The 12137-nt window shown below is 41.8% G+C and overlaps 1 protein-coding gene across 5 annotated transcripts in view; it reads left to right on the plus strand.

The window, feature by feature from the left end:
* Positions 1-12137, plus strand: part of PIP5K1B (phosphatidylinositol-4-phosphate 5-kinase type 1 beta) — a gene marked incomplete at its 3' end in the record, with an annotated part of 90121 nt that overhangs the window by 25468 nt on the left and 52516 nt on the right. For all 5 annotated transcript variants that reach the window (XM_081881007.1, XM_081881009.1, XM_081881005.1 and 2 more), the window contains exon 4: positions 7019-7149. In XM_081881007.1, coding sequence (XP_081737133.1) covers positions 7019-7149 — 131 coding nt within the window. The remainder of the gene's footprint in view (positions 1-7018; positions 7150-12137) is intronic.

A 12137-nucleotide genomic window follows, 5' to 3' on the forward strand; every position in this document is an offset into this window, starting at 1 on the left:
GCCCATGGAATTAGGAGCAGCCAGACCCCTCCCAGTTACTACCTCTTCCATGGTAAGAGGAAATGCAGGGAGAGGAAGACACGAGACGTTGCTTTGTCTGTGGAAAACCAGGGCATCTGGCACGACAGTGTTGCAATCGTAAAGGATTGTCTCTATCTGGAGCAGACATGGGAGAAGACAATTGCCTGAAGGAACTGCATCAGGGAAACGAAGGTCCCTGGCTGGAAATGGGAGCTTGCAGCCGGGTGGAGGAGCAATAGAAAGCTCTCACGCGGAATCACCTATTCCAGGACTAACGGTGAAGGTGCAACTACAACTACCCAATGGACATAGGGTCCAGGTAGAGGCGCTGTTAGACTCAGGAGCGTCAGCAAATTTCATAGACCAGAAATTGGTACAGGAACACAAAATCGCTTTGTTACCTTTGAATTTCCTACTGCGAGTGAAAACAATCGACGGCAGACCACTACTTTCAGGAGAAGTGACTTACGAGACTCCACCAATGAGAATGGATATGGGTAATCACTCAGAGACCAGGGCATTTCATGTGACCAAACTAGCTGGCCACCCGATGGTGCTGGGCATGAGTTGGCTCAATCGTCATAATCCGGTGATTGCCTGGCATCAAAGGTCTTTGGTTTTTGGTTCGATATATTGTATGACACATTGTTTGGGGCAAAAGGGAAAAATCTCGGTGGAAGTAATGGGAACAGAGGTAGCAGGGAAGTTGATGGGGAATGAAAGTGAGATTCCATCGCAATATATTGCTTATCGGGATGTTTTTTTGTGAAAAAGAAGCAGATAAACTTCCACCACATAGGCCCTATGATTGCAAGATAGATCTAGTCCCTGGGGCACAGTTGCCACCAAGCAAGATATATGCCATGTCAGAAGTAGAATCTGCAGCATTGAGGGAGTTCCTGCAAAAGAATTTGCAGAGAGGTTTTATTAGAGAATCCACGGCCTCTGGGGGTGCTCCCGTCTTTTTTGTCAAAAAGAAAGGGGAGGAAGGGGCACCGAGATTAGTATGTGACTTCAGAATCCTTAACAGCCAAATGAAGCCTCGCATGTGCCCATTGCCACGTATAGATGACCTCTTAGAGAGAGTAAGGTCAGCCAAAGTCTTTACCAAGCTTGATCTACGAGGAGCATATAATCTGATAAGGGTCAGAGAAGGGGATGAGTGGAAAACCAGGTTTTGTACTAAGTATGGTGCATTTGAATTCTTGGTAATGCCTTTTGGCTTGCAAAATGGTTCAGGGGTATTTCAAACCTTCATCAATCACGTCTTAGCAGGTATACTGGATCAGTTCTGTGTCTCCTATTTAGATGACCTCTTAATATATAGTGAAAGTATGGAGGAACATATAAAACATGTCACGCAGGTGTTAGAGAGATTGAGGACCAACAGGTTATATGTGAAGTTAGAAAAGTGTAAGTTCCACACACAAAAGGTGGAGTTCCTGGGATATTGCATTTCCCACGAAGGGGTGCACATGGACCCCAGTAAAGTTCAGGCAGTGGTGGAATGGGAGGCACCTAAAACTAAGAAAGATCTACAGAGGTTTTTAGGATTTGCTAATTTCTATCGTAAATTCATAGGTAATTACTCCAAAATCACAACGCCACTGACTGATTGTCTAAGAGGCAAGGGGCCATTCAGATGGTCTGAGGAAGCACAGAAGGCCTTTGATAAATTAAAGGTGGTGTTTGCTTCAGAAAAATATCTTATCCCAGTAAACGTATAAAGGTAGAAACTGACGCCTCTGATAGGACTATTGGGGCCATTCTGCTGCAACAGGACAAGGGAGGGGACTGGAGACCCTGTGCATTCTACTCTAGAAAATTAAATCAATCAGAACAAAACTACACCATATTTGATAAGGAACTTTTAGCTGTGCATGCTGCCTTTAAAGTGTGGAGACATTTTTGGAAGGGGCGTCACATCAGGTGGTGGTACAAACAGATCATAAGAATTTAGAGTATTGGAGAACTGCTAGACAGCTAAGCCAAAGGCAAATTAGGTGGGCGGAGTTTTTTGCTGGGTTTAATTTTAGGATTGAGTACATACCTGGGCATCAAAACGTTCGTGCAGACGCGCTATCGCGCAAACCTGAGTATATGGAAGGGGAAGCACCTCCCAAGTTGCGAGAAATGCTGAGATCGGATCAGTGGACGTAGTAGTGGACGGCAGGGAATTCCAGCGATTGACAGTAACAGATGATTTTGCACAAAAGAAAATGGAGGAACTGAGAAAAGGTAGAGGGGAAGAGGAAGGTTTCAAGGAAGAAGGTGGATTGTTGTACAGGAGAGGGGTGCTGTATGTACCTGCAGGTGAACTAAGAGGTAAAGTGTTGAGGCAACATCATGATAACCCGACTGCAGGACATTTTGGTAGAGAAAAGACCCTGTATCAGATCACACGGCAGTTCTGGTGGCCAAAGTTGAGGGAGGAGGTAACGCAATATGTAAGAGGTTGTGAAGTATGTCAACGAGCCAAGGCACCCAGAGCAGCTCCCGCAGGGTTGTTGCAACCTATGCCCACGCTGGGAAGGCCTTGGGATGTGGTGTCTATGGATTTTATAACGGATCTACCGTCATCGCATAGGCAAACAGTGATCTTTGTGGTGGTTGACATGCTAACCAAGATGGCACATTTCATACCATGTGCCAAAATTCCAACCGCACAGGAAACTGCAAAGATGTTTTTAGATAATATTTTTAGGTTGCATGGTATGCCATCACAAATCGTTTCAGATAGAGGGGCCCAATTTACATCACAATTTGGGAGGAGGTTAATGCAGTTACTAGATGTGGAGCTAAGCCTCACGTCGACGAGACACTCGCAAACCAATGGGGAAGCTGAAAGAACGAATGCAACACTACAACAATATCTGAGGTGTTATGCTGGTTATCAGCAGAGCGGGTGGTTAGAGAAATTGAGTCTAGCAGAGTTTGCATATAATAATGCAATGCATGTGTCTACGGGCAGAGCCCCATTTGTGGCAAACTATGGCTTGCACCCAAGGGCATTCCCAGGTCAAGAGGAGCAGTTAGCAGTACCAGCAGCAAACAAATGATAGAGGAGTTGAGGTGTATTCATGAGATATTGAAAGAGGATTTGGAAGAAGCTAAAGAGGCTTACAAGAGAGCTGCAGACAGGCACCGGCGAGTTGGGGAAGAAATCCAAGTTGGGAGCTGGGTATGGCAAGGGACTACCAATATGAGGGAGGTGTAAAAAGCTAGAACCAAGGAGATTGGGACCTTTCCAAGTAAAGGCTCAAATTAACCCAGTCGCTTTCAAGCTTCATTTGCCTGAAAATATGAGAATACACCCTGTATTTCATAGATCTTTATTGTCAGTGTTTGTACCAGCGCATAAGTATCAAATTTCAAGGGAACCACCTCCTTTTCCCACCATGATGGGGGAAGAGGAGACCGAAGTGGAAGAGATATTAGACTTGAGAATAAGTAGGAGGAAATTACAGTATTTGGTTGCATGGAAAGGGTTAGATGAGTCTGAGAACTCATCGGAACCAGCAGAAAAAATTAACGTTCCAGAATTGCAGAGAGAATTTCATAGAAAATATCCCCACAAGCCAAAACCCCATAACTGGCATCTTCAAGAAATTTTTGAAGAGAAAGATAGCGAGGAAGAAGAGTTCATAGGGTTCGGTCCTTCAGAAACAGAGGAGAGCGAGGAGGAGGAAGGGGGACTTAGGGGAGGGGGTGATGTCAGGGAAGAGTTAGAAGTTTCCCGTTTCTCAGAGGGAGAAAGCATTCCCCAAGGGGGGAAGGAGAGCAGTGAATCTAATAGAAGAGAACAGGAGGAACAACAGGGAGGGACTGGCTGTTCCCAGGAAAGGCAAGGGTTCAGTTCTAGCTCAGATTGGCAGGAGGGGAGATACAGGCCAGCTCTAGCCAGGAGGGAAGGAAAAAGAGGGGGAAAGCGAAGGGAAAGGCGCCTTTGCCATTTTGAGAGTGGCTGGTCATGGAGAAGCAGAGCTCAGAAGGTAGCTGAAAGAAGTGACTCGGAGGAAGAATAGTTAAGAACCGTTTATAAGATTGTTTTGTTAATACACAATAAAAAGTTATAAAAGAACAAGAAGCGTTTGTGTGGTGATCTGAAGAGGACAACGACCAGGCCTGACACTAAAGGTAGTCTAGCACCCCTTATTCTGATAGATAGATAGATAGATAGATAGATAGATAGATAGATAGATAGATAGACAGACAGACAGACAGACAGACATTGTAACTTTAGCATCCATCTTTTCTGAAACTTTCTGTTTTTTATAGAATTGATTTCTTTAATCTACAAACTCTTTCTGCTAGCATGTGTTTCAGTAGGGGATTGTTCAGTTCACAAAAAGGATCAGTCTGAAACAAAGTCTACTCAAAGTTACATAATTTAGTTCTTATGCAGGACATTAATCTTTTATAAAAGACCTTTTCAAAGCATAAATGGGAAATTTGTGAATGAGCCATTCAGTTCCTTTACCAATTAAAAGTTTCATTTTAGGAATGAGCTTTTGTGCCTTGTTCTTAGCAAACTACATGTTAGGAACTGTTATGCAACTTGAAAAATCTGATATTAATTAGTTTAAATAACACAATATTACCCATCGGCATGTTGCTTCTCATTTGAAAAATAAGTTGAAACTAGAGAATCGCCTGGCTAGCACGCAACATTAAGTTATAGTTTAAAATAAACTATGATTTAAGGGCATGAGTCCCTTTCTCCCCCCTCACTCCAGGCTCTGCTCGGCAGAGGAAAAGAAAAAGTCATAATCTTGCTTGTTGTGCCATGTGAGCCAAGGCCTGTGGTCTCTTTCCTCCATGCACACAATGAGTGGTAAACCAAGAAGTAACTAGTTTGGTCCCCTGTGCGACAGAATCAGGAGCAAGGAAGAGCGGAGCTGTTGTGTACATTAAACCACATTTTTAATTTAAAATGTAGTTTAATGTTGTGTGGAATTGAGACATCTTCTTTAGAATTAAATAAGCTGCTGTGCCTGACTCAGAATATGTTTGCTGTCAAGATTCTTGAAGCCATAGGTGTTATGAAACTTAACTGATTTGCTACTCTGAAAAGTCTTTTGTATTATATTTTGATTGGTGGAGTGTGCTGTGTGAATTTTCTCTCAGAATTCTCTTTCCTGGGTTTCATTCTATAAAACTCAAATGGAATGTATGTGTGTGAGAGAGAGAGAGAGAGAGAGAGAGAGAGAGAGAGAGAGAGAGATAGATAGATAGATAGATATAGGTAGATTCTGTCTTCTTAGCCATTATATTTTGTCTTGTAATCTTGTGTTTCTAGAATTTAAAGTAATCTGAGCTACCAGCCATTTGTTTGGCTTGATTCTCTGCAATTTAAATTGCTAAATGGTTGGTTCTAATTTTCTTGGTTTTAAACAGTGCTTTTCTTCTAGAAAAAAGGTGCCAGTACTGCATACCCTTAAGTACCCCAGGCCCAACCAGGTATCCACTATAGTGGCTTCATAATAAAATCCGATTTGCTTTATTTTACTCTGAATACCTGTGGATGATAAAGAACATACAAGCATCAAAATGTGCGATATTTTCTTTTGAAAAAACAGTATAACAAAAATACAAATTCAGCTACCTATCTCTTTTAAATAACTATGTGATCAGCATGAGGAAATATTCCTCATTAGGTTTGTAGGAATTTTTAACATCTACACATTAGAGGCCCACCTCTTTAAGAAAAAACCCACCCCAGAAAATAACCTAAAAATATATTACCAGTCATTATCGCTGCATTCCACTTCTGTTATGTTTGAAATACAAAGAGCCAGGGAAAATCAGCTCTTCAAAGTAAGCTTCCAATATTTAGTCCTCTCCTTGATTTAAGGCACACACGGGGTTTTTCTTGAGCTTCTCCTCTCTTGGCCCATTAATTATATTGCTAATGGAGACCCAGCACCACTCCTTGAGCAGAGCCAGTAAATTCTTTCTCCAGAAGTGGTACAGCAATCTTCCCTCAACACTAACCACCAGGCCCATTAGTTGCAACTAGGCCTTGCCAGTCAGCTCTATGGGGGTGTGCACTAATGGTTCCTCTTATTGCAGGGGAGTCAGTGTGTTGCATCCAGATGTTGTTCAGCTGTAGTTTCCATCATCCCTGGCCATTGGTTGTGCTAGTTGGCACTGATGGGATTTGAAGTCCAACAACATCTGGAGGGTGGAAGAAGAAGAAGAAGCGTTTGGATTTGATATCCCGCTTTATCACTCCCCTTCAGGAGTCTCAAAGCAGCTAACATTCTCCTTTCCCTTCCTCCCCCACAACAAACACTCTGTGAGGTGAGTGGGGCTGAGAGACTTCAAAGAAGTGTGACTAGCCCAAGGTCACCCAGAAGCTGCATGTGGAGGAGTGGAGACGCGAACCTGGTTCACCAGATTACGAGTCTACCGCTCTTAACCACTACACCACACTGGGTACCATGTTTCTGCCTATTGGCTACCTTGTCTACTCTCCTTTTGCTTTTATAGCCCCACAGCTAATGTTCATAGGCATAATTTAGGGGTCCTAAGCACCTTCTGTCAAATAGAAACAGGTGCAGCTGAAAGAGAGGGCTTTGGAATTACAAGGCTACTATTCCATTTTAGGGTGTTTGAGCCAGATAAATGAGGCGGTAAGATCCAGAAATTCTGCCCTCTCATCTCCTGCCAGAACAGTGTAAAGATTAATAGAAGTTGCTGAAAGTTCCTCTGGTTCCTCGAAAGTTTCTTTCTTTCTGTTAGAAAGCCCTTGCTATGGAAGGAGCTAATACTGACTCAGGAAGGCTTGTACATGATCTGGTGGTGCTGGTGTTTTCCTTACTTGGAAGAGGTTTTTAGAACTGTGCAGCCCATGATGTCTGAAAGTCTTTTTCTGCATACTTTGTGGGATGCCAAGTTTCAAATATGGTTTGAATCTCTTTATAATGTACATATGTGTCATGAGAACCCATTTATAGCAAGCTGATATTTTAAAATTCTTTGTTTTTCCTTGCAGACTGCATCCTCAGCTATTAAAGGTGCCATACAACTGGGAATAGGATACACAGTGGGGAACCTCACATCCAAGCCAGACAGAGATGTACTTATGCAAGACTTCTATGTAGTGGAAAGTGTGTTTCTTCCCAGGTAAGGGTGGCTAATTTTCCACCTAAAAATTGTGTGCCTAATGCTTTATTCCATTTTTATCCTGCCTTTCTTCCACATTGTTCAGGGTAGTATACATGTCCCCCTGCCTTTTTAAAAAAAATTAAACTTTTGAAACCACCATGTGAAATAGATTTGCCTGAGATAAACTAGCTGGCCTAGGATCACTTTTTAAGCTTCATGGTTGTACATGGATTTGAATCCTGGTAACGTTAGTCTAAGTCTAGCATCAGCAACCGTGATGCTGGTTTTTTTTACATATTTATCACTTCTCAAGTATGGCTTAATTTAAAAGTATCCTTAAAAGTGGGATATAATTTTTCTTTAGTACAATGGAAAGAGGATTGCTTTGTGAACAGAAGGAAGAGCATGAATCCATATAAAATGAAAGATTCGTTGAAAGTAATAACATTTCTTAGAAGATTTACCTAGAAAACTATTAAGCAGTTGATGTTTAATAGAATGTAGTATTGTACTAACCTTTTAAAAAAATAATAATACATGTGGTGGTGTGACTGCAGTTTAGCTGTTCATTTTATCTATAGTTGGAATCTGTTTTGAGGAAGAAGATTAATCTGTGAGCAGTCAGGGAGACTAGAAAGTCAACAAGACTGGCTATCAGGCTATTCAACTACTTTATAATCTAGAACTATTGCACTGGAATGCAATTAGGACAATAGAATGGTGTTTGACTTGATGAAGTAATTACACAAAAGCAAAACCTGCAGATAATTTTCTACCTACTAAACTTTGCGTTATCCCTGTGCAGCTATCTTTAGTAACCATAACAGAACATTTTATTTCATAATAGTAATATTTGGAAATACTATGCTGAGAAATACAACAGATCCCACTATACTCTGAAACAATAGTGTATTCCTTGTACATGGTAGGGAATAAAAAAGGCATGTGAGTTTATGTCCAGGACTCTTTTGTACACCATTTTCTTTGTCTTTCATGTTATTTCCATTATAAATAACCTCAACCATGCAGATACAGTGGTACCTTGGGTTACATACGCTTCAGGTTACAGACTCCGCTAATCCAGAAATAGTACCTTGGGTTAAGAACTTTGCTTCAGGATGAGAACAGAAATCACGCGGTGTCGGTGAGGCGGCAGTGGGAGGCTCCATTAGCTAAAGTTTAAGGTTAAGAACAGTTTCAGGTTAAGAACGGACCTCCGGAACGAATTAAGTACTTAACCCGAGGTACCACTGTACTCAATTGATAGTCCCATTTGCTCAAGTTGTCCAAGAAGTTTCTGTTATAAAGGTACCTGTATTCTCCAAGAAATGCTCTTACTATAACGTCAGGCTCGGACATCTCATTCCCTGATGGTTTGATTACAGCAACAATTGTCATTTGTTCAATATGACTAACATCAAGTGTGCAGTCCAGAATTATTGAGTAATATTTGGCTGAGTTTGCATGTGCTAAATTTTTTACTAGAAGCTGTATAAGCTCGTTTTGGATATCTTTTTTCTAGGTAGTAAACCATTGTTTCATGATCTTTAACTCTGCACAAATGAAAAAATTCCTTCCAGTAGCACCTTAAAGACCAACTAAGTCAGTTCTTGGTATGAGCTTTCGTGTGCATGCACACTTCTTCAGATACACTGAAACAGAAGTTTCCAGACCTTTCTATATAGTGAGAAGGTGGGGAGGGGTATTACTCAGAAGGGTGGTAGGAATGGGTGATTGGCAGATAGCTGTGATGAGCCTGTTGACGACTCTTAACGACTGCAATAGGTCTTACAGGAGGAAGCAAGGGGTGAAAAGGTGAAAAATGGCTTTGTCATGTATAATGAGATAAGAATCCTAGGTCTTTGTTCAGGCCAGGTTTTTCCATTGTTTTAAGTTTGGTGATAAGTTGTAATTCAGCAGCTTCTCTTTCCAGTCTATTTCTGAAATTCCTTTGTAGTAAAACAGCTACTTTGAGATCTTGTATAGAATGTCCTGGGAGATTGAAGTGTTCTCAATCTCCCAGGACATTCTATACAAGATCTCAAAGTAGCTGTTTTACTACAAAGGAATTTCAGAAATAGACTGGAAAGAGAAGCTGCTGAATTACAACTTATCACCAAACTTAAAACAATGGAAAAACCTGGCCTGAACAAAGACCTAGGATTCTTATCTCATTATACATGACAAAGCCATTTTTCACCTTTTCACCCCTTGCTTCCTCCTGTAAGACCTATTGCAGTCGTTAAGAGTCGTCAACAGGCTCATCACAGCTATCTGCCAATCACCCATTCCTACCACCCTTCTGAGTAATACCCCTCCCCACCTTCTCACTATATAGAAAGGTCTGGAAACTTCTGTTTCAGTGTATCTGAAGAAGTGTGCATGCACACGAAAGCTCATACCAAGAACTGACTTAGTTGGTCTTTAAGGTGCTACTGGAAGGAATTTTTTTGTTTTGACTATGGCAGACCAACACGGCTACCTATCTGTATCTGCACAAATGTTAATTCATAATAGGATCAAAAAAGACTAGATAAGACAAACTTCAAAAAAACTCAGTTGCTAGCACTGTACAACTTTTCAGTTCTACCACGGAATGTCAAGTTTTGCAATGCAAAAAATTCTGAGCAAAGCAATCAAACATTCCAAGATTTGTTGTCATTATTGTTCTTCTTGCCTAATTTTCTGTTGGTAAATATCTTCAATTGTTTTTCCTTTAGATAAGTACAATTTAAGTTATCCAGGTCTGATAGCTTTTTAAATCGTCAGTATTCCTCTCGGGTGAATACAGAATTGCACCAATGTTCTTCCAGTCTTTTAAACCTGTTTCTTGTACAGTTGAGGCACCTTTTTTTTTTTTTTTTGCTGAACAACTTACAGCAAAAAACAACAACCCACATCTTTTGATGTTGAACCATGGATGAGACACTTCTTCATCATTTGCTAGTCTCCTCTTGTAGAAAATCTTCTGATTTTAGTCTTTGGGGAAATCATGGGACAATGTATAAATTATCACTGCAATAGTTAGCCAAGTTAGCAGGGTAACTAATTCAAGTTAGGCACAATACCATCTTCTTCTGCAGACTCTGCAGTACTCTCACTTCTTGACATCCTCGTTTTCCTCTGCGTGTTTTTCCAGAAATATCTCCAATTTGTGAAACTTCTGTCTTAGTGGTAGTAGGAGCCCACATTCTGCTCCCTCAGTGCTGGTTTCAACAGGAATATAGACATATTCATGTTTTTTAATTGCTTTCTTTGTACAAAGGTATTTCAGGAAGACTTCCTTGCTTTGCTTACGCCTTAGCTTTTTCTGCCTTTTGTTGCCAAATTGAGCTCCAGATGGTCATTTTTTAATCATCCATAGCTCACTAGAAAAATGAAAAATGAATACATTTTCTAAATAAGCTATGACTGTAAAATTTTAAATTAAGTGCATTTTCACTTTGTGTGTGTATATAACTTCCAGTCAACTCTGTGGTCTATTTCATATATACATAAACAATTCTAATGTATGAATTACTTCAAAAATGATAAAATTCATCAAAATATATAATGGAATTAAAATGTTATCAAACATTTATAAGATACGACAAAGATTATTTTTTATATCACTGTGCCCCTCAAAGGTCAGTACTATACCCCTCTGAGGTCTGCCCCAGGCAGTGGCCTCATTGGCCCTGACAGACTGTTTTAGAAAAAGGTTCGTAATTTGAGAGTTCTCCTGAATCTGCTCTTGCCACTTGATGTGCAGGTGGCCTCAGTGACAAGAGTGCTTTCCATCAGGTCAGCCTGCTGACACAATTACAACCCTACCTGGATGCTGATAATTTGGACACAGTAATCTACCGTATTTTTCGCTCTATAACACGTACCAGACCATAACACGCATGTACTTTTTAGAGGAGGAAAACAAGAAAAAAATATTCTAAACGAAACAGTGGATGTATGATTTTTGTGGTTCATGCTGTGGCCACAGACATGTGATCTGACGGTGAGTTTGGGGTAGCCCAATGCAAAAATTCTGGGGATCCATGTGGATCCATGCTAAAGTCGCCCTAAAGTCGCAGGGGTGCTGGAAGTCGCAGGGGCGCTGGGGGAGTGAACGGGAAGAAAGAGAAGGAGAACGATGCCCCCCCCCTCTCTCTCTCACTCACTCACACACACACACACACACACAGTATCAATCGTAAAGTCGCAGGAGAGCGCAGGGGCGCTGGGAGAGTGAAGGGGAAGCAAGAGAAGGAGAACACTCCCCCCCCCCACAGAGTATCAATCCTAAAGTCGCAGGAAAGCGCAGGGGCGCTGGGAGAGTGAAGGGGAAGCAAGAGAAGGAGAATGATGCCTCACACAGACACACAGAGTATCAATCCTAAAGTCTCAGGAGAGCGCAGGGGTGCTGGGAGAGTGAACCGGAAGCAAGAGAAGGAGAACGATAGCTCAAGCACACACACACACAGCCCCTACAGTGGCTAATCAAAAATCGGACAGCAAAAAACTGCAGGCAGGGACATAGAGCACGGGGTTGTTTTAAAGCAGCCAACCCCGCTCTGCTTCTCTCCCTCCTCCCTGGCTGGGCTCGCTGACAGGAGCCGCTTACACCCGCTTTGCTGTTTCAAAGCGAGCCACGGACTGCTCACAACTGCAGCAGATTCCCCCGCCATCCGTAGGCATTCGCTCCATAACACGCACAGACATTTCCCCTTACTTTCTAGGAGGAAAAAACTGCGTGTTATGGAGTGAAAATTACGGTATGTTCTCAGGTTGGATTATTGCAACACACAGTACAAGAAGCTGCCTTTCAAAATGGGTCGGAAGCTCCAGTTAGGGCAGAGTGCAGCTGCCTGGCTGGTGACAGGTTCAAGACAAGTAGATCACAAAACACCAATTCTGTTCCAAATACACTAGCTGCCTTAAAGCTTCTGAGCCCAATTCAGAGTGCTGGTTTTGACCTTTAAAGCTCTTTTTGGTTCAGGACCCCAATATCTTCTGGAATGCCTCTCACTCTA

Source organism: Podarcis erhardii (genome assembly GCF_964252035.2).
Source record: "Podarcis erhardii genome assembly, chromosome: 11".
Classification (NCBI taxonomy): Eukaryota; Metazoa; Chordata; class Lepidosauria; order Squamata; family Lacertidae; genus Podarcis; species Podarcis erhardii.